Source organism: Oryx dammah, unplaced genomic scaffold (assembly GCF_014754425.2).
Source record: "Oryx dammah isolate SB20612 unplaced genomic scaffold, SCBI_Odam_1.1 HiC_scaffold_21, whole genome shotgun sequence".
Classification (NCBI taxonomy): Eukaryota; Metazoa; Chordata; class Mammalia; order Artiodactyla; family Bovidae; genus Oryx; species Oryx dammah.
In genome coordinates this window covers 35,789,838-35,811,744 of record NW_024070205.1, presented here as the reverse complement: position 1 = coordinate 35,811,744, position 21,907 = coordinate 35,789,838, and the positions used below count along the sequence as shown (strand labels likewise).

At 41.2% G+C, this 21,907-nt stretch overlaps 1 protein-coding gene across 5 annotated transcripts in view; it reads left to right on the top strand.

Annotated features, from left to right (window-relative positions):
* The window catches only part of RERE (arginine-glutamic acid dipeptide repeats), a 416,989-nt gene that overhangs the window by 188,195 nt on the left and 206,887 nt on the right, over positions 1–21,907 (top strand). For 4 of the 5 annotated variants that reach the window (XM_040263341.1, XM_040263346.1, XM_040263342.1 and 1 more), the window contains one exon: positions 5,497–5,622. The exons of the other annotated variant lie outside the window; for it this stretch is intronic. In XM_040263341.1, coding sequence (XP_040119275.1) covers positions 5,497–5,622 — 126 coding nt within the window. The remainder of the gene's footprint in view (positions 1–5,496; positions 5,623–21,907) is intronic. 5 annotated transcript variants of the gene reach the window in all.

Below are 21,907 nucleotides of genomic sequence, written 5' to 3'. Positions count from 1 at the left end.
TTCTGCCTGGACAGACAGCTGCCGTATGGTGGATGTCAGCCCTTGTTGGAGAACACTCGTAGGACTGATGTGGAGGAAGGATTCCTTTCTTTTACAAAAAAAGCAATAAAATTCTATTCTTATAGGAACCCAGGCCTTAGCATAGTAGAATTAGTTTGCTGTCTAGAAATAATCATTTATTTTGAGAATGCTGGATGGAGATTATTGAGATTGGTAGGTTCCATTCAATGTCACCCCACAGAGTTCCTCATCTGGCTCTAAGAGTGATGCTTCCTGCCTGATCCTTCACTCCCAGATGAGTGGTTGAAGCCATTCTTTTAATATCCTGCATGGGAATTCTGTGTGGATTCCTAATAGTTTCTGTTACTCATTAAACAGAAAAATTATGTTGCTTGTTTCCTTGAGTTATTACAGTTATCAATTCTTCAGCTATTTGTTACATGAAATTAATTTTCAGGTCATATAGATAATTATTACAAATATTATTTTGAGCAGATACCATTGGTTCATTTTTGCTCCTATGTGGTTTATTAAATAGAGACTCCGTGGAGTTGGGGACCTGTCTGTAGTGAATTTTCGCTTTTTCCAGTTGACTTTTAGGGCTCAGGGTGTTGTTACAACTCTTCGTGGATGCATATGCTCTGGTGTCATTGTCGTCCCTAACCGCTTCTGTTCTCAGTGCTGATCCTGCATGTGGAATAGTTAAAGATGCCTCCCACTCCTTACCTTGGCAAAGGCATACCTCCATTACTGCTGTGAATGTGGGGACTGAGTTATGTAAGATTTAGTATCTGGTGTCTCTTTGTTTCATAGCCAGATGTGAGTGGCTGAGGGAGGAATGTTTGGAATTTCTTCCTAGTTCCTGGCCTAGACCCATAACCCTACCCTAAAAGCTGATTGCCACAGTGCAACAGTCAGGGGCTTCAGCTTAGCTGAAGCTTACCATTGAAATTGCCCTCTCTCCACCAAAATTGAGTTTCTCAGAAGACTGAAAGCATTAGCTGCTTTTCCTTTTTTAAAATGAAAGTTTAAGAAGAAGAATAAACGGCTATATCTTCTTGTTTTTTCGTTAGAGACCTTTATATAGGCAGTGCTGGGAGGTAAGGGAGGCTTCACTAACAGGCAGCCTGTGTGCATACATGTGTTATACACCACAGGTATTTAATCCCAGCGTGGCTGATGTGACCACTCAGCACAGAATATATGGTGTATGGGCATTCATTGTAATGTTAGGTCAACTTTGCCTTGAAAACTCTTAGAGGAGGCAGGAAATGCACATTAATCTGAACATGGCTAATTGAGAAGATTAGATGCTATTCCGGGATTGAGTTTGGGGGATGGCAGAGCGCCTGGGTGGAGAGCTCCACTTGGAAATGAGCTAGTCTGTCATTTGTTGTTTTCCACGGCACTGGGCTAGACATTATGCCCTCCTCACCTTGCTTTATTTAACTATAAAGTTGGGATACAAAGTGCCCGCTCACCTTGCACATGGCATGTTTTTAGATGAAAAGATCAAGCCTATATCCTGGACAGTGCATTGGTGATTGTGACATTGACCTTTAGTTGGTGCTCTAGGGTTAAGCTGGGTAAATGCAGATACTTCCTCTGTTTTATTCATTGATTTATATATTGCATGACTTACGTAAGATCCATAATAAATATTTACTGAATACTGAATGAAGTTACACTTCAGTGGAAAAAGTTAGTTGGATAAAGTTACCAAAAAACTTTAGTAGTCGTTTGATACAGTGCATGTGTTAACTACAAATTCGTCTTTCGTTTATTAAACAGGCCAATGAGATCTGCTTCTTTACCTTGAGTTAGCCTGCAGTGTGTGGTATTTTATATATTTAAATAATTCTAAAAATACTTCATAAAATTTTCTTTAGGAAGTTTATGTGAATGTAGCCAAGGTCATAATATTTTTTAGGCATTATTATGTTCCACTTTGAATTTTCTATATCACTGACTTACAGCAAAGATAAATGATGGCCTACTCTTACGTAAACATCCCAGAGAAAGCAGCTCATAGGAAAAATGCCTTTGGATGTGATGGTTTGCTTCTGTGTGAAGCAGTGGTTGTTTTCTCTCTAGGTTTTTTGTAGTGTCTTGAGTTAAGCCTACCAAATTGAGTCTTTCTGTAGTTTCTTTTTCTCTGTGCCCTCTTTGTTCATTCCCTGTAGAAAGGTCAGTACCACTTGCTTACCGCTTTGTGACTTGAGTGTTGTGTGGAATAATGAAGTGAAAACCATGGAAGTTTGTTGCTAAGTATTTTCTGCTTATAGAGTGAGGAGTCACATCTTAGATAATGGAAAGTACAGCAGAGATGGTTCTTTGAAGAGTCGTTCCTTTTTGTCAGTTTAGTTGTTCTCCCCGTCAGGAGTTGGGTGCCTCAGTGCCCTTCTTATACAGTGATCCCAGGTCAAGAAAAGTTGATGAGAAGAAGGAAATTTTTCCATTTGCAAGAACGTGAATGGACTTGGAGGGTACTTTGCTAAGTGAAGTAAGTCAGAGAAAGACAAATTCTGTGTGATCTCACTTATATGTGGTATCTTAAAAAAAGAAAGTAAGCTAGTGAATATAATAAAAAAGAAGCAGAGAACAAATTAGTTGCTATCAGTGAAGGAAGGGGCAAGATAGGGGTAGAGGCTTAAGAGGAACAAACTATTATGTACAAAATAAGGTACAGGGATATCTTGTACAGTACAATATACGTAACATTCTGTGATAACTATAGATGGAGTGTAATCTTAAAAATTAGGAATCACTGTATTGTATACCTGTGTCTTGTATAATATTGTACATCACCTATACTTCAATTTAAAAAAGGTTTCCAAAAAAAGGAGGAGGGTTGAGTTATTGATTTGATGCCAGAGTACTCTTCTGAAGGCCACACCTTCCCCACTTCTATTTTTAAAATAAAGGTCTTGGTCACTTGGTTGCTATCCATACATATTGTGATAAACTGTAATGGGGTAATGGACTTCCTCCATGCTGTGTTTGAAGTAAGCCACCAGTAATAAATATGTGTGCAAGGACTAAATGTCCTTTTTGCATGAAGTTTATAATTTAAGAATGGGATGAAGTCACTTGGCCCTGAGTGTGATGGTCAGTCAGATGCAGCTTTGCGGGAACCTGCCGTGCTTGTGTCCACCCTCACCCCAGTTACCGGACAGTCATGTTGAAAGTTATTTTGAATCCCACAACATTTTCACATGATACATGTCAGTTCTTAAGTGGGAGAAGTGGTGACACAAGTGAAAATCAGAGTGCGGCTTTGGGAATAAATAATCTCAGGACGTCTTATTGGCCCCATTTACCCAGCTTCTGAGTGGTGGGTTTTCACTCATGATTGACAGTCATTATAGGTTTCATGGGATTTAAAGTTTTAATGGTTCATGATTATTGTGTGATTGGGTAATTCATTTTCTCCTAATGTATTTGGATTTTTAGGACTCTGTGTAGGAAATCATTGAAGAAGTTTAATTATATTTACTTCCATAAAATACTTAACTAAAAATGTTATTTTACTAAACCTGCTCTGTATATGTGAAATTTTTTCAATGCAGAAAACTCTGGGTATTTTGTTTGTTTGTTTGTTTGTTTTTTTAAATAGGAGCTTAAGGAAGTTTGAGACAATTTGATGTTTGTAGACAGCTACTGTGCTAGAGTACTGGTAAATAGCTGTCATTCCAACTGTTTCTTAGAAGTGGGAATTTGTAATTAGTGTATATGTGGATGTTTGCTTTAAGGGCCAACTCAAAATTATACAAGAAAAAACTCATTAGAAGAATTGAAAAAAATTAGGACAACTGAGATACTATCAGTGTTTTTTGATTCATAAATGAGAGTAATAAAATGCTTTGAAATGATGCTTTTATAGAAATGTTTTAATAATTACTTGAACTTTTGCATATTAAATAATGCCAACATGCTTAGAAATGCTTTACTAAGGTGTTTTTTGCTTAAAACACTTGATTTGAATGAATGAGGATTTGAGTGGTTTGATTAATTCCTAGTGCAAGAGATTAATAAGAATTTCAGTTTTTCAAAAATGTTGATTTGTTGCTTACATTAAAAATTCTTGAAGTATTGTACATCCTAGTGCCCAGTTGGATCTTTGATTTGAAATTTGCAGTGTTGGTATGGGCAGGAGGGAGGTGTGTGGTAGAGATGATTATGGCTACTAACACTTGATGTTCACAGAGGTCATTTATATAATGTCCCCAGGGCAGTATGAATCAGAGACTGACTGCCCAGAAAGCATACTGTGTGGGAGCCCAGGGACCTCTGGAGGGTCATCTGAAGAGAAAGAAAAGCATCATGATAAAGACATTCCCCGTATTAGTTCTTTTTCTTGGGATTTGTCCTTTTGTTTGTTTTCAGAGACATTTAAAAATAATAAGTAGTTAATGGAGCATATTAAAATCTTGGACTATAAGAAGTGTTAGGGATTCTTTTCTTCTTGAAAGGAATTATGTGTAATAGGACTCCCTAAAAATGATTTAAAATGAAAAGTTTGCTTACCTGTAATTTCTAAGCAGTTTTAGGAACTGAGATTCACTTAAGTATTTGGATTTTATGGGTTTTTTTAGTTCATTAAAAACTACATGGAATTGGATTGGTTACATTTTTGGAAAAGTTATATACTCCCTAGAGTATTCGAAAAAGGAACATGTTCAAACTATTACCTGAGCTATCTTTGTGATACTTACCAGGACTGTGCTGGCTTTCAGAAGTTGCTCCCTAATGTTTTGTTGGTTTTAAATGTTTCTTGAAGGGGGAAAGAAAGACATGTATGATATGTACCAAACTGGTTTGGCTCCTAAAAGACATAATGTCTTTCTTGAACTTTATGTTCCAGCCTGTTCATTATACTCACCCTATGGGCATTGTGAGCAAACTCAAGCTTGTTTGAAGGGTGTTGTCTTTTTCTCTGGTGTTAAGCCTCTGACTTCAGCTTTACAAAATGAAACTAGGACTTTGAGAAAATGGTAGGATCTCTCTTGAGGCCCCCCACTCCCCCATACCTTGAACATTTCCTTATGAAGTATGTGTCTTATGCCTCTAACGCCTGTCCTTAGAAAACTCTTCTGAAAGCTCAGTTTGTCCACTTGTGGTTCATTTTATCGTTGTGTTTATCTGACACCGTTGCATTTTTGTTTCTATTATAAGCAAAGCATGCCACTGTCACTGCGCTTTGACACTGTGTCACATCTTAACTTGGTTATTTCGAGGGGCACACACCATACTGCCTTACGACAGGCCCACACGAAAGCGTGGAGCCAGAAGGTCATACGTTTGTTCACGCTGGAGTGAGAAACAGTTTTGATGGATGCAGAAAGCTTAACTTGAGTGGTAGAACAGATTCTCTGAGATTTTGGAGACCATCTGCTAAAGGATTTGTGCAGAAACCCGCTGTGTGCTGCGTGCCCCTAATAACCAGGGTCTGAGGGGACATCAGGCATGTTAACTGAAGACTGTTTTCTCTTTTAGGTCCACAACTCCCAGGCCTGTTGCAGATCTCCAACTCCTGCTTTGTGTGACCCCCCAGCATGCTCTCTGCCGGTGGCATCACAGCCACCACAGCATCTTTCTGAAGCCGGGCGAGGGCCTGTAGGGGTAAGGAGAATCCCGTTTTTAAAAGCTATCAATATTTTATATCCCATAGGGTATAAAATAGGATCATTGCCTCCCTCCCCAGAGCCCCTTTAAAAATGTGCTGTATTGTCTGTGTTTTTAAAGGAGTAACAAGTACATGCACAGAGGAAGCAAATACGGGACTTGCCTTACCCCTCTAGGACAGTTCCAGACGCTGGGGGGTGGTGGTGTAGGGGACTCTGGCACCAGCAGAGAGCACGCTGGGCTGCTGCAAGGAGCAGGAGCTGGCAATCAGCAGCGAGTATGGATGTTGGCAACTGAAATGGGGGAAAAGGGGTAAGTGGGTCCACGTATGGAGTGTGCCATTCCGCGGGATCCCGGGGACTTGTGGCCCATGGCGCTGGACTGTGTGGGGTGCTGCCCTCCTGGGAGATGTTTGGTAGAGTGTTGTGCAGAGGTAGCTGGGCTTTTCTGCAATGCCAGATATAGAATCAGTGTGTGACAGGCTTGGGTTGGCGTGTAGAGTTGGTTCTCTCAGCTGTGCCCCAGAAATCCTCTGTTCCTTGGTGGTGATGCGGGGCCTGCTGTGAGGCAGAGCAGGATGAAATGTCTTTAGCGCTGTATCCCTTGGAGCACAGGGCCTGGGATTAGTGGTCCATGAGGGTTATTTTCATGTCTTATCGTCTCTGAGAGCTGTGTGTACACATCTGTGTTCGTTGTCCTTCCTTAATGAGGATTTAATGCTAAAGTTTTCTGAAAGACTGGTGTTTCTTGTTCTGATTGACTGCTGTTAATCACTAAAGAAGTTTGAGGACCCGTCTTTCTCCTGTTTTATGATCTCACCAGGGGGCTTATACTCATGCTTAATTAGAAAATAACAAGAGAGTAGTCACCACACGTACTCACACGATTCAGGATAGTGGCACTATGTAATGACTCATTCAGTTTCCCTGTAGAATATTATTACCTTGAGACTCAGAGAAGAAAGTACTCCAAATGGGCTGTAGCAGCACGTGGGAAAGCTTTGGGAAGGAAGGTAGGTATTGAGGAGCAGGGTGTGTTTCTGATACACTGCTAACATGGGGCAGGGAGAGTGGAGGAGCCCTGCACGTGTGCATGCCAGCCTATCCCTATAAGCAGCCAGCCTGTCCCTATAAGCAGCATAGGCATTGAGCCTGGTGAAGCGAGAGTTGTGAGAAGACTGCAGAACATCAAAGAAGAGAGCACAGGTTAGTGGGTCCTGGGAGGCAGACATGGGGATGTGAAACGGGGCCGGATTGTAGGTTAGAAAAGGCAAGATTTTATGTGCTGGGCCAAAGAGAGTCTTTGCAGGCATTTTTTCATTCCAGGCAAGCCGATCACTGCTTAAGAAGATTCATTGGGTAGCAGTGTGGAGAGGGGGAAAGACTGAAAGTTCCAATTAGAAGGCTAGGGCTGTCATCCTTGCATGAAATGAAGAGGACCAAGACAATGGAGATGGGGTATAAATAATTGTAATAAAATCAGGAATAATTGTCACACCAACATTTTCATGTTTAGATAGTTGCTACTGTAATTTATCAAGAATTAGACCAGAGAAAAGATTCACATTATGGAAGCCTTGAAATTCCTGATATATAATAGTCAATCACAATGGAAGATAAAACCCAGTGTAGGGGATAAAAATCTAATTTTAATCCCTGGAGAGATATTGGCATCTTAATGAACAAATTAGCAGTCCCGACTTGCCTATTTCAGAAGCTCCAGCCTTTACCAGTTACCATCTTGTTTGTTTGTGTGTGTGTGTGTGTATGAAATGGTTTTTATCTTTTAGACCGATACTATATTCTTTAATCAGTGTGGGTGTCATTGTTAGACTGTTTTATTTATTGCAATACTATCTAGGATTTGCTGAATGGATTTAAGGTTTTGCCCATAATAACATTGATTTTTGGTAAACTTTTTTTATTAGCATTAGTGATGCCTAGTATTGATTTATTTAATTTTTTAGCAGTAAAAATATTATGTCCACCAGGAATTTAATTAAGTCCATGATCGGTGGTACACTCAGATACCATCCTGTGGAAGCTGGAGAGGATTCTGTAGTAAGATGACAGATCTTTTTTCAGTCAAGACAACATTGTGTAAAGCTAACGTATTGATTGTTCTTTAACAACGCTTCATGCTGCCAAAGTCATTTGAGCTGGATCTGAATCGGATCCAGTTGGCGAAGCTCCCCTCCATGTGTGGAGCTCTCATAAATTCTGCAGGCCCACAGATCTGATAACACTGTAATGAGAGAGCTGCTGGGAGAAAAAATTGATTACAGGGCTGCAGACAATATCATTAACGTTTCCTGCCATGATACACCAGATGTCTTCTCTAATAGACTGTTTTTGTTAATTTAGTTTTTATAGGATAGCATTGATTGCATCATAATTTAACTTTTCTTTGCATATTCAGGTATCTGTGATCTCTGATGGCATCAACTCATAAGGTTTAATTTTTATTCATTTTTATCTGTTCATTTTAAAAGCATCTGTGTCAGAAAGGCAACATTTTTACTCATTCCTGAGAATCGGTTAGCTTGGATGCCTTCTAGCAAAAAGTGCTGATTTACTGGTAGTGGTTAGGGAGGGAGGTGAGAAGTCAGAGGAAGCATTGTCCAGATCCTCCCCAGACTGGGCAGATTTATCTGGACCCCTAGCTGCTCCCCATATTGGGGTTTAATTTTCGTGACAAAGGCTCTGTCCAGAGCAGAGAGGTGCAGCCATTTAAAGGGGACTTGAATGCATGTTCACGTCCACTGTGGTAGGTGTGGCTCTGCAGGCTGGAGTGCTTGTCAGGCATACCTGTCCTCTCCTCACTGGAAGTTCAGTGCTCCCTATTGGGATATTTAGTTACTTAGGATTTTTAGTCTTGACTCTTACCTTTTTGTGCATTTAAGACCTCTGTGGAGTAGCTAACAGATATTGTTACAAATATGACCATGTTTTGATAGTGGGTCAAGCTATTTTATGTCATTAAAAAAAATAGTCACAGCAGTTTTATTCACAATAGAAAAATACCAGAAGCAGCCTAAATGTTCTTTGATGGGTGAATGATCAAACCAAGTCATTATTATTTTTTTAGCTATTAGTTTTATTTTTGGCACATTATCCTTCAGAGAACAGATTTTTGTCTTGATGAGTTCCTGTGTAACATGGACACGTTAACTAACCATCTGACCCTTAGTTTTCTCACTCATAAATGGGTATGCTACTACCACTGATCGCAAAGGGCTGTTGCAAAGGTGATTAAAATAATTCATTAAATTGCTTTGCATGATGTCGAGCATATAATAAGCATTCATTAAGCAGTATCTCTTATTACATAGAGTTTTATTGTACAAAATCAGGTTTAAATAATTGATTGGTTTTTTGGATATTCTTAATCTAAAGTCCCTAGGTCCCTAGATGGTTTTGTTGAGTTTAAGAGGGTCTGTGAACTTCCTGAAATTGCTTGCAAAGTCTTACACACACATGTATTTTCCTGGAGAGAGTTTATATTTTTCAACTATGAATGATAATCAGTAGATAACTAAAATTTAAAAATTAAGTTTAAAAACTGCTATTCTCTAACCTGAAATTAGGAAAGTAACCTTTAAAATGACATAAAAATGGAAAATTTTTCTTTAATTGAGGCTGTTTTCCAAATAAAGACTATAATTAAAACCCCAAAAGACAACCCGCAAACCAGCTAACTGTTTGCTAAGGAGGCGAGCTAACACGGGGCAGTCACTGTGTGCTGAGGCACTGCTGCTCTGTTTATGTGGCTTTCCCCATATGGTCTCCACAACAGGCACTTCACATACTTGCGTTTTGGGGTACCATCTAATAATTAAAAGTAAATATTTATCATAAAATGCTATTTTAAAAGTAAAGCCAGTGGAGGAGATGGGAACTTGTGGTCTCTGAGTTGGGAAGATTCCCTGGGGTAGGAAATGGCAATCCACTCCAGTATTCTTGCCTGGGAATTTCCATGGACAGAGGAGCCTGTGGGGCTGCAGTCCTTGGGGTCACCAAAGACTCAGACATGACTGAGGGCCTGAGCACACAATTGCATTTCTTAGCTGCTTGATGCTTATAAAGAGTTGTCGTCTGGTTGCTTGTTTTGCCCTCTAGGAGGTTTTAAGGATATCCTGCTTTTGCAGAGTTTACTGTAGTTTCTCCATTTGCCTTCAAGTGGCTCAGAGGTTAAAGCATCTGCCTGCAATGCGGGAGACCTGGGTTCAATCCCTGGGTTGGGAAGGTCCTCTGGAGAAGCAAATGGCAACCCACTCCAGTATTCTTGCCTGGAGGATCCCATGGACAGAGGAGCCTGGTGGGCTATAGTCCACAGGGTCGCAAAGACTCGGACAGACTGAGAGACTTCACTTTCACTTTCACTTTCATGCCCCAAATAAGCCTTTCATGTTTGACTGTGGTAAAAGTGTTAAAACCAGATTTTCAGAAAAAATGCCAGTACAGATGCTGTATTAATTCGGGGATTAGTCCATCTACCCTGAATGAAAGATGATTACTAGCTGTCAAATTTTAATGTGACAAGTTTAAAAAATTCTTAAAACCCACCCAGTTGACCAGTGTTAGTGAGCACATACCCACCTCCAGGTGAATTCCTCTCCTTTGAAGCTGTTACTTCCACGCACTGCTCTCCCTTAGAAGCTGCAGGACAGCTACTTTGTTCTTAAGGCTATCTTCCATATACTCATCTGCTCCTTTTATACAAAAGAGGCCTCGAGCCACAGTTTCAGAACATATATTTGAATAGCCTCAGGATTTAAGACACTTCCACTGTTTAAGCAGTGTTTGCTACTGTAGATTTGTATGAAATGTAATGGTTACTTTTAAGTTTTATTGAGCTCTCCCTTCTTTCAGGGATAATGCATCACCCTTGGTTACTTACAGGCACTGTGAGACCCTTTAACTTCTTTTAAGGGCTATTTCATGCTGTTTGAAAAACGTATAAACAAATATGTGGTGTGCCCAGGCTTTACAAGTTCTCCGGAAGCAGTTTTACTGAGAAACGTTTCAGGACGTGGAGGTAAAGCATGCAGTTTGTCTAGCTTAACTTTGTTTGTAGTGTTATCCCTCATTTTAGGAGAACATAGTATTTTTAGTGACAGCGTTTCAAATAAATGTCAGGGTCTTCAGCTTTTCTAAGTGCCTGGTGTGAGGATTAAGTAACTCACCTAAGGTTAATCAGTCCTTTCCAGAATCTGAAAATTGTTATGCCTAACTCCTCTGAGTTAGCATTTTCTGTTTTTATCTTTGATCTCCTGTTGTACTGTTAGATCGAATGGCAGATGCTTACCATTTTTTCCTTTTTTTATTCCTTGTAAATAGACTTTATTTTTCAGAGCAGTTTTAGGATCACAGCAAAATTTGAGTGGGAGGTACAGAGATTTTCCGTATACCTCCCACCCAGTACGTGAATGCATGCATGTGTGCTAAGTCACTTCAGTCATGTCCGACTCTTTGCAACCCCATGGACTGTAGCTGCCAGGCTCCTCTGTCCGTGGGATTCTCCAGGCAAGAATACTGGAGTAGGTTGCCATGCCCTCCTCCAGAGGATCCTCTTGACCCAGGGATCAAACCTGCGTCTCTTATGTCTGCTCTGTTGGCAGGCAGGTTCTTTACCACTTGTGCCACCTGGCAAGACCCATACATGAATACCCTCCCCCATTAGCAGTACTCCCACCAGAGTGGCACATGTGTTACAGTCAGTGAATTTCCACCTCGTTATCATCCAAAGTGCACAGTTAGCTTTAGGTTCACTTTTCGTGTGTCGTGCATTCTTTGAGTTTGGACAAATTTCCGATGCCGTGTATCCACTGTCACAGCTTCACACAGAGTAGTTTCACTCCCCTGACAGCCCTCTGTGCTTCGCCTCTTCAGCTCTCCCTTTCCTCTTAACCCCTGGCAACCACTGATCTCTATGTTCTCTCCTTAGTTTTGCCTTTTCCAGAATGTCATATGGTTGGAATCATACAGGATGTAGCCTTTTCATGTTTGCTCCTTTCATTTAGAAGTATACACTCAAGATTCTTCCATGTAAAGACATGAAAAGTCATGCATAACAATTTCTTTTTCACAATAAACAAAATTCCATTGTTTGGATGGACCACAGTTTATTTATACTTTCATCTACTGAAAAAGATGACATCCCTCTTCCAAGTTTTAGCAGTTATGAATAAAGCTGCTCTAGCAGCAGGGTATTGTGTGGACATAAATTTTCAACTACTTTGGGAGCCTAATTGCAGGATTGTATGGCAAGAGTGTGTTCGATTTTCTGAGAAACAACCACACTGTTTTTCAAAGTAGCCATACGAGTCTGCATCCCTAGCAGCAATGAATGGAAAGTTCCTGTTGTTCCACATCCTCAGCAACATTTGGTGATGTTGGTCTGGATTTTGGCCATTCCATTAGGTGTGTTAGTGGTATCTCACTGTTGTTTAAATTGGCATTTTCTTGATGACATACCGTGTGGAGTATCTTTTGTTAGGCTGTCTGGTCTGTTTTGAAATCATGCTGTTTATTTTTTATTGTTGAGTGTTCAGAGTTCTTTGTGTTTCCCAGGTGGCGCTACTGGTGAAGAACCCTTCTGCCAGTGCAGGAGACATAAGAGACTTGGGTTTGATCCTTGGGTCAGGAAGATCCCCTGGAGGAGGGCATCACAGCCCACTCCAGTATTCTTGCCTGGAGGATCCCATGGGCAGAGGAGCTTGGTGGGCTGCAGTCCATGGGGTCACAAAGAGTTTGACACAACTGAAGTGACTTTACACACATGCAGGAGTTCTTTGTGTATTCTGGATAACAGTTCTGAGACGTGTCTTTTGCAGTCTGTGGCTTGTATTTTTCTTGTCTTGACAGTGTCTTTTAGAGAGCAGAGGTTTTTTTAAAATCTATCAGTTCTTTCCTTCATGGGTTGTGCTTTTACTGTTGAATCTAGGAAGTGATCTTCTAACCCAAGGTCATCTAAATTTAGTTCTGTGTTTTCTTCTTCTAGGATTTTATAGTTTGCATTTCACATTTAGGTTTGTTACCCATTTTGAGTTGATTTTTGTGTCTAGGTTATTATTTTGGGGGCACATGTATGTCCAGTTGTTTAGCACCATTTGTTGAAAAAAATTTTCTTTATTGCATTGCTTTTGCACCTTTGTTAAGCATCAGTTGACTATATTTATGTAGATCTGTTTCTGGGATTGCTAATCTATTACATTGCTCTAAATTGAGAGTAAAATGCAGACATCTTGACTGTTTACTCCTAAAGACTTAGGTGTGTATTCTTTTTGTAAGAACGAGGACATTTGTTTATATAGCGACTGTATCGTTATCAAAATCAGAAAATCAGACAGCAATACAATACTGAGCGAATCTATAGACAGTCACATTTTGCCGTGCATCCCAATAATGCCCTCTACAGCAATTTGCTTTTCTAGCCTAATATCCAGACCAGCATTACAGATTTATTTAACGTGTCTCTGTAGTCTCCTTTAATCTGAAACAGTTCCTTAGTCCTTCTTTGCCTTTCATGACATTGACATGTTTTTAGAGTCCAGCTCAGTTTTCCATAGTTCCTTGCTTCCTAGTTACTGGATTTTGGTTATGCATTAATTTTGGCAGAGCTGTCTATTGTGCTCTGAGTCCCTTACATCAGAGGACAGATAACGCTCATCTGTCACATTGTTGGTAATGGGAACTTCGATCACGTGGGTGAGTTACTAACTTTCCCTTTGTAAATAAGAAGCAATTTACAGGGAGAAACTTTGAGACCATGTAAATATCCTGTGTGTGTGTGCTTGGTTGTTCAGTCCTGTCCAACTTTTGTGGCCCCATGGACTGTAGTCCACCAGGCTCCTCTGTCCTTGGAATTTTCCAGGCAAGAATTTTGGAGCAGGTTGCCAGGGACTTCCCAGGTGGCGCCATGGTAAAGAATTGACCTGCCAGTGCAGGAGATGCAAGAGACATGGGTTTGATAACCTGGGTTAGAAAGATTGCATGCAGTAAATGTCCTGTTTGCCATCAGATTTTCACCCACTAATATTAACATCTCCCCTGGGGCAGGAAATGGCAACCCACTCCAGTATTCTTGCCTTGATGATTCCATGGACAGAAGAGCCTGGTGAGCTACCGTCCGTGGGGTTGACAAGAGTTGGACATGACTGAGCATGCACGTGCATGCAGTATTAGCACCTGTTTTAGTTTTTGCCCGAATCATTGTGGTGATTATGGAATGGACTCTTACTCTCTTTTCCCTCAAACTCTGTCATTGAAAAATACATCAGAATTTACCTATCATTAACTCAGACATGGGATTTTTGAGTAAAGTGAAAGAAAGAAAAGGAGAGAGTAAGGAAGTGGGAAGGGAGAGGAGGAAGCCATCAGAACATTTGAGCCCTTAGGGTCTTTCCATTTTTAGCAATACAAGGACTTTCTGAATTTTCATTATTTTTGTAGAAAGAGGAAAAACCTGTGATGGTATTTTGTTCCAGTTTTTACACTGCAGAAGAGAGGAAAGCTGCTTAGAAGTTAATATATCATGGCCGTGATTTTATATATATATATATATATATATATATATATATATATATATATAGTGTGTGTGTTGAAATAATGGTGTTGGTTTGATTCATGCTGGCAGCATTTACTAGTGATCAAATTACTTTCTCTCTCTGCACCTTGGTTTCCTCACTTGTAAAGCCAGAATATTACTTCAGTAGTTCTGGAGCGAGGCCCAGGAATGCACAGTTTTTCCAGGCACTCCCCAGGATATTGTGATGGGCAGCCAGCTTTAGCACATGGAAGTCTGCCCCCAGTGACTGCTGTGGACGCACAGCTGATGGTGTCCTGTGTAGGATGCAGAACTTCTGGTGCGGTTCCAGGAGCCCTTAGTGTTTCTTAAACTTCACTGTTTTATGCTCTTAAAATTTTGTTTTTGTGGTTCTCCCATATTACTTAATTTCCTACCTCCCCCAGCACACAAATTATATCCCTAAAACAACATTAAAGGACAATTTATAAATAAATTCAAACCAAAGTTAGAAAACCAGTGAAATTCTAACTGCCAATATTAATTTGATAGAAGTAGTTTGATGGTATTATTATTTGATGGTATTTTGCTGCAATGAAACAGCCACTTGTGACATAAATTTGTTACTGATTGCTTATTGCCCAGATTATTGGGGGCTAGGGGATGGTGTATGACATTTAGATTACTGGGTTCCTTGTGGTGACTCAATTTTTCTCTTGTGAAAAACCTGTTTAAGTCTTAAAGTGTTGCTGCCATGTTGTGACTTTGCCCTTACCTGGCACCACTGTGGCATGTTAGGTTTATTTTATTGACATACTTAGCTTGTGATAGTTATACTAGTACTGCTTAGTTTTTTGGTGAGGGAAGGTTGTTTGTATTCGATACTTTACTTTTTTCCCTTTTATTTTTAGATAATTTTAGATATACAAATAAGTATCATGAATATTAATAGTAAAATTAGCACATACAACCTTTACCTAGATTTATCTATTAACAGTATACCTCTGTTTTTTAAAATTAATTTTTATTGGTGTATAGTTACTTTACAATGTTGTGTAGTTTCTACTGCACAGCAAACTGACAACTGTATGTATACATATATTTCCTCTTTTTTGGATTTCCTTCCCGTTTGAGTCACCACAGAGCACTGAGTAGAGTTCCCGGTGCTCTACAGAAATTTCTTATTAGTTATCTATTTTATGCATAAGTGTATATTTGCCAATTCAATTCATAAGTGTATATTTGCCCAGTCACCCAATTCAACCCACTCCCCAGTGGAACTACTTAGTTTTTAATTGTATGTAAACATTCAGAGTCAAAATCATGTTAAAAAGTTTAAGGTACACATTGAAATGAAAATGAGTTAGCCCTGTCCTGCTTCCAGCTTCCCCTCTCTTCCTCCTCTCTGAGAGAGTCAGTCAGGTAGTGTCCCTGACACCATGTGGGGCTTCTCTGTGTGTCCAGTGTCCCCAAGGGATCTATGGGAAACTGGCTCTGGGACCCGCCTCAGATGCCAGCATCCTGGACACTCAGATCCCATCATCAGCCCTTTGTATCCACGATTGCACAGCCTTAGACATGGAGGACTGACTGTATGTCTTTTGATCAAGTCCTGCATATGCATGGATCCATGCAGTTCATACCCGTGTTGTTCAAGGGTCAACTGCATAATCAGTTGTTTTGGCACTCAGTCAAGGGGCTGTCGGCAGTTCCCCAGCAGTCCAGTGGTTAGGACTTCCGCTGTGGAGAACACGGTTCCAGTCCCTGGTCAGCAAACTAGGATGCCACAAGCTGAGCAGTGTGGCGGCTGACCACTTTGGCCCCCAACCCCCTCAGTCAAAGGGTTGTGTTGCACTCATCTTTTTGTTTACAGTGCTCAGAGCAGTTCTTGGCTCCAGGAAGCTTCTTAACCATTGAATTAATACTTTGCTTCGTTTATAAGATAGGACAAAAACACATTATTATTAGGCTTCCTTATTGGCTCCGATGGTGAAAAAGTCTGCCTGCCATTACTAAGATGTGGGCTTGATCCCTGGGTTGGGAGGTTCCCCTGAAGGAGGAAATGGCAACTCCTCCAGTAATCTTGCCTGAGAAATCCCATGGGCAGAAGAGCCTGGCGAACTTCAGTCCATGGGGTCGCAAAGAGGTGGACACGACTGAGCGACTAAGCATACACATTACTATTATTTTTTATCAGATAAATAGAGACATAAAAAGGAATATATTAAATGTGACTGAATGGGAACATTGACATGAAGTGTAGCATTTAATACACTCAAGAGACTGGCACTAGGCAAGGAAACATCGTTTACTTGCTTGTATTTTTTAGAAGCAAGTGACTTTTGGGGATCTTTCTGCTTTGTTTGCTGCTTCCCCTAAAAATAAGAGAGAGTTGTGGGACCAGGAGAGTATTCCTGGGTATAGTTTTAGTGATTAGATATCAGTATACAGCTCAAGTTTAACTTCTTTCCTCACCTGCTCTAATTCTCATGGGTTTGTGCATTGCATATAGCATATACCTTTACACAGGTGTGTATCAGGTTTTCAGCTAACATAGGATGAGGCTGTTTTATTGTGTTTTTATTTGGTGTCTGATCTATGATGCTGGCTTTGGCTCTTTGAATCTTTATTAGAGGAGAGCTTCCCTTATAGCTCAGCTGGTAAAGAATCCGCCTGCAATGCGGGAAACCTGGGTTCAATCCCTGAGTTGGGAAGATCCCCTGGAGAATGGAAAGGCTACCCACTCCAGTATTCTGACCTGGAGAATTCCAGGGACTATACAGTCCATGGGGTCACAAAGAGTCAGACATGACTGAGCAACTTTCACACTTTGACTACTGTGATCTTACAACAGAAAAGGGATTCATTGCTGCAGAGAGGGAGGCGTTGTTTTTGGGTTGCTGTAGGCTGAAGTCCATGGGGTCGCTAAGAGTCGGGCACGACTGAGCGACTTCACTTTCACTTTTCTCTTTCATGCATTGGAGAAGGAAATGGCAAGCCACTCTGGTATTCTTGCCTGGAGAATCCCAGGGATGGGGGAACCTGGTGGGCTGCCGTCTACGGGATCGCAGAGAGTCAGACACAACTGAAGCGACTTAGCAGCAGCAGCCCTTGGTTCTAGCCTCTTGACACCACTGCCCTTCCTTGAGGCCCTAATGGAATGGAGCCTGTTGCTGTTGCACTGCCCCAGGGCCTTGTAACAATTTACAGTTTGGATGGAAAGCAGAACGACCTAAAAAGGCAGCTGTAAAATGCCTTGGGGTCCCCTAATGGAAGATGTGTGTGGTGACCTTGGATGGCTGCAGCCCTTGGGATCACAGTGCCTTGATCCAGAGAATCCTGGAGAGGTGCTTTGGTATCATATCCACTCTGGCTCTCAGGCTAACACCCAGGGTGGAAGGTAGGGCTCGCTATCCATAGCAACACAGTTAAAGCTGAGTGGTGTTAGGGGAGCCCTGGGATATATTATAACTGGAATGTGGGACATTCTCTCTGAGATAGGAACAGTTGGATTTGTACTTCAATAGGAAATTGCCGGCTTGTTTTCAGTCTAAATTTTGTTTTGGTTTTGAATATTTTCCTGGTACATAAAGATGCAGGAATACCCTTAAATGTAGCATTACCACTAAATTTATTATTTGGTTAAATTTTCCTGGAAGTTTAGGGACTTTATGTCCTTCTGTGTTGGAATGGGGACATAGGGGTTGATACCTATACTGCTTACTTCTGGTTTTTCCTTCTGTTAGTAGCATCTTGGATGTATTAAAATGTCTACAGACATCCAGACATCAGTACACTAACCATGATGATTGAATATCAGTCTCTTCTTAAGAGATTTAGCAGATTTGTTCCCAAGATCAGAATTCACAAAGATACCTGATGCACTTAAAATTATTTTAAAGAAAAACAGTTGGCAGATGATGATAGTTATGCTTAATCTGTAAACTTGAAATGCTGCTATGTGTCCTGTGGGTTAAGTGGGGAAGACACATCCATGAGACTAGGAATTCTCTAGAAATGGATGAGGAGTGACAGAAAATACAGGGGTGACAGTTTAAGGATTGCATCACAGAAAAGGGACTGTGATTAAATTCCCTGATGTCATCCCTGAGCTGAATGGCTGAAGATAACACTCTCTCCTTCTGTTTGTTAAAGACAAGAATCAATACTCACTCCTTGATGGGCTAAATTCTTAAAAAATAGCCCTTCTGACAAGTTTTCATTATCTGGGATTTGCCTCTGCTGGTGATCTGCTGGCGACATAGGGGTATTTATTTGCCAGGCATTTTGTGTTAAAATTATTCCGTTGGTGGTGGAGCCTTTTGGATAATTCCCTTCCACTTTACAGTGCTCTTGAATAGATTTGTGATTTGCTTCTGCCTAAGTGGTTTTGTGTCTTTTGGAGTTACTAAACAAAGTGGTGGGGATATATTCACATGTTTTCAAAACCTTGTTTGTTCTGTTTTCTCTTCTGTAGCTGTGGGCAGGTGGTTCCCGGATTGTTTCAGTGATAACCTTAGCAAACGGCAAATGCCTCTAGCTTGTTAGGTCAGCCTGACACATGGATTAATGTACGCTGAATTTTGTGTTCTTCCCTTATGAAGAAAATTATATAAGAAATTGACTTGTTTTTTAGAGGTAGTTTACTGAGCCATCAGGGAAGCCTTTTTAATGAAAAGGGGGATATTAATTATTAGGTGGCTGACAACCAACCAACCATCTGAAAACAAAGTGGTGGAAAAGAATGCAGCCCCATATTGTGAGCTTCAGGGAGAGAAAAAAGAAACTAGCTCTGGTTAGTGCTGGCAGTGTCCCTAGTCCCAGGATAATGCAAAGGCCAGGGCATGAGGCAGAGCTCTCATGGGTGGCCTTTTGCCATATCCAGCAGACTGGGTTGCTGATGCGGCTTCGTCCTGTGGATGCACAAGAGGACTGACTGTTCCATTGAACTCGTGTGTAGGGTTGGAGCCTGGGTGAAGTTCGTTGCCTTCTGCCCTTCTGCAGTCTGTCTGAGAGGAGATAAGACTTTGCTTCAGTTTCTCAAAATTGGTGGTTTTGAAAAACCAAAGTATATTTTGGTTTTATATATTTTTATTTAATATTTATATTAAATATATTTATATTCTCTTGGTGGAGACAGAACCATTTATAAAGATTTTTTATTCGGTCTCAGAGCCTGGTTAGCCAGATGAAGCTATGTTGAGAGATGTTAGTCCTTGTTGCAGAATTGTGAGCTAAGGCAAAGGAACACTTGTAACAGTCACAACTCTATGTCCCTGGAAAAACAGATCAGATTAGAGAATCCCTTTATCTTGTGTGGAGGGGAGAGAGAGGGTTGAAAGGCGAGGGAAGCTAACGAGGAGAGTCTGGAAAGAAAGAGAGCATGAAAGTACACGACTGGCCTCAGTGACAGGATGGGAAGTGGCTGCCATGCATGGCACCCGGCCACAGGGGGCGCACGGCTGCCCTGGAGAGGCTCCTCTTCGGGAAAGCTCATGGGTCCAGTGGATGCAGGCTGCCTCCTGCGGGTCAACTCTCCCTCCTGGCCATGACGGCCCAGCCCCCCAGCTCCCCAGGTGTCTGTGCTGCAGGGCAGGGGTGCCTTCCAGGTGCCACCTGTCATGCTGCTGGCAACCGCTCTCCTGCTGGTAGTTAATTATTTTCTCTTCTGTGCCATCTCTTCTCCCGCCATCATCTTTTATTGTGCTGCTTTTTTGTGTCATTGATTTTCTGTTTCCTGGACCAGGTTCACAGCTCTCGCTTCTGTCCAGTCGGTTCTGGTTGAGTGAGTAAGTACAGGGCGTGGGTAGTAGTCTGTCCGAGAGCCTAAGAGACAGAGGGCGAGGCTGATTCTCTGTCCACTGGCCGACCCTAGTGAGGAAGCTTGCAGAGTACGCCCTGTGTCCTGTCATCTCGAGAACACAGGCTAGGTTTTCAGCTTGCTTTATGAAGCTGTCTTGAGTGCAGTTGAAATTCTTCTGAGCATGTTGCTTTCTCCGGAAGAAAGAAAGACATTGCCCTTTTATGTTTGGGGAGAAAGGCAGAAGGGCTGAGACCCAGACAATTTCTGGTCTTATTTCTTGGTTGGATGAAAAGATGCCTTTCTGCTTTTCTTGAGGAAATGTCATTATTGTAACAGTGATTGGTGAACACAAGGCAGTTAGTTGAGCAGAGGAATGGGTTCTTTTGGAAGATGGACTAGAAAACCATCAGCAGGATGGGTCATTTAAAAAAAAAAGGATTGATCATTAAAAAAAAAAAATCCACTGAAATGTTTATTTACAGAATTACAGTGTAACTCCTTTGCTTTGCAGACCTGGTTGTTGTCCTGGTCATGTTGGCTGACTGTGCGCAGTAAAATATAACTTACTGAGAAGTAGTGTGCTGCAGGCCTTAGTGCTTTCCTCTGACAGTAACCTTGTAACAGTGAGATTTCAGGCAAAATGCCTTTGTATCTAAATCTTTTAGTCATGGAATTTTAGCACGCTGGTTTTTATTCTACCCAGTTTTTTAGTTCTGTGCATTTTTTCTGCCCATTGGCTTATTGTTTGGGTTATCATCTTAGGTATCTAGTTTAACAAAAAGCAACATGAATGTCTGAAAATTCAAATGCCTGTTTAAAAATGAGCAACAGTGGAAATTAAATGGTTACGAGCTTGCTATTTTAGCTCCTCATGGAAGCAGTGAGAGGTGAAACTTGGTTAGTTTTCCCTTTCCAGTGGTGCATGCCCTGGGCATCTGTTGAGTTTAATAATGCTTTTGACCTTTGGGGTCCCGAACTTGAAATTTCTCCTAGGTCTTTGGGGGAGGGGATTGGTGCTAAAGTACTGTCACATACTCTGTCGTCATTGTTTCCATAGATACATCATTCCAAATGAAAAATCTCAGAGGCTTGTTAATTCATTAGAGAAATTTGTTTTCTTATTCAAATTGGGTTTTCTCTGCAAGGGAGATAAACTACAGTGTGGCTCGCTAGCTTTCTAAGGCACAGGCTGGTTTGTGTCTGGGATACTGGTTGGAGACATTTTGTGCTTGGGTCACCTTTTTTTCTGGGCAAATTTTACATCTCACAAACTAAAAGTATATCTTTATACACACAGGTGTTTATGAAAAAGAGGCTCAGTTCCCAGAGAAGTGCATCATCTTATTTTGTGTTACTGCTTAGGTAGCTGACTAGTAACATTATTACTTACTGACAGGTGCTTTTTGCTCCCAGGGATGGCAAACTTTCTCAGTAAAATGCTAGATAAGAAATGTTTTTGGTTTTGTCTTCTCTGTGGCCTCTGCTCATACTGGTCACAGACCATCTGTGACAGTGTTGCTGTGTTCCAGTAAAGCTTTGTTTACAGAAATAGGTGGGCTGGATAATCGCCTGTGGGCCTGTCGTTTGCTGACCCCTGTTGTTGTTTAGTCACTCAGTGGTGTCTGACTGTTTTTGACCCCATGGACCATAGCCCACTAGACTCCTCTGTCCATGGTATTTCCCAGGCAAGAATACTGGAGTGGGTTACCATTTTCTTCTCTGGGGATCTTACCTACCCAGGGATCAACCTCATTGGCAGGTGGATGCTTTAATCCTGAGCTACCAAAGCATTTTCTCTGTGGCCTCAGGACTGTGTAAGGGGCGTGTGGTTTGCTGAGTTAGTGGGCAGTTCCTTTTTTCTTTCCTCTGTTATTTTGAACTGGTGAATATGTTATTTATTTAATTTCTCTCTATAACTTCCTCCCCCCGCCCCCATCCTGACCTTAATGATTT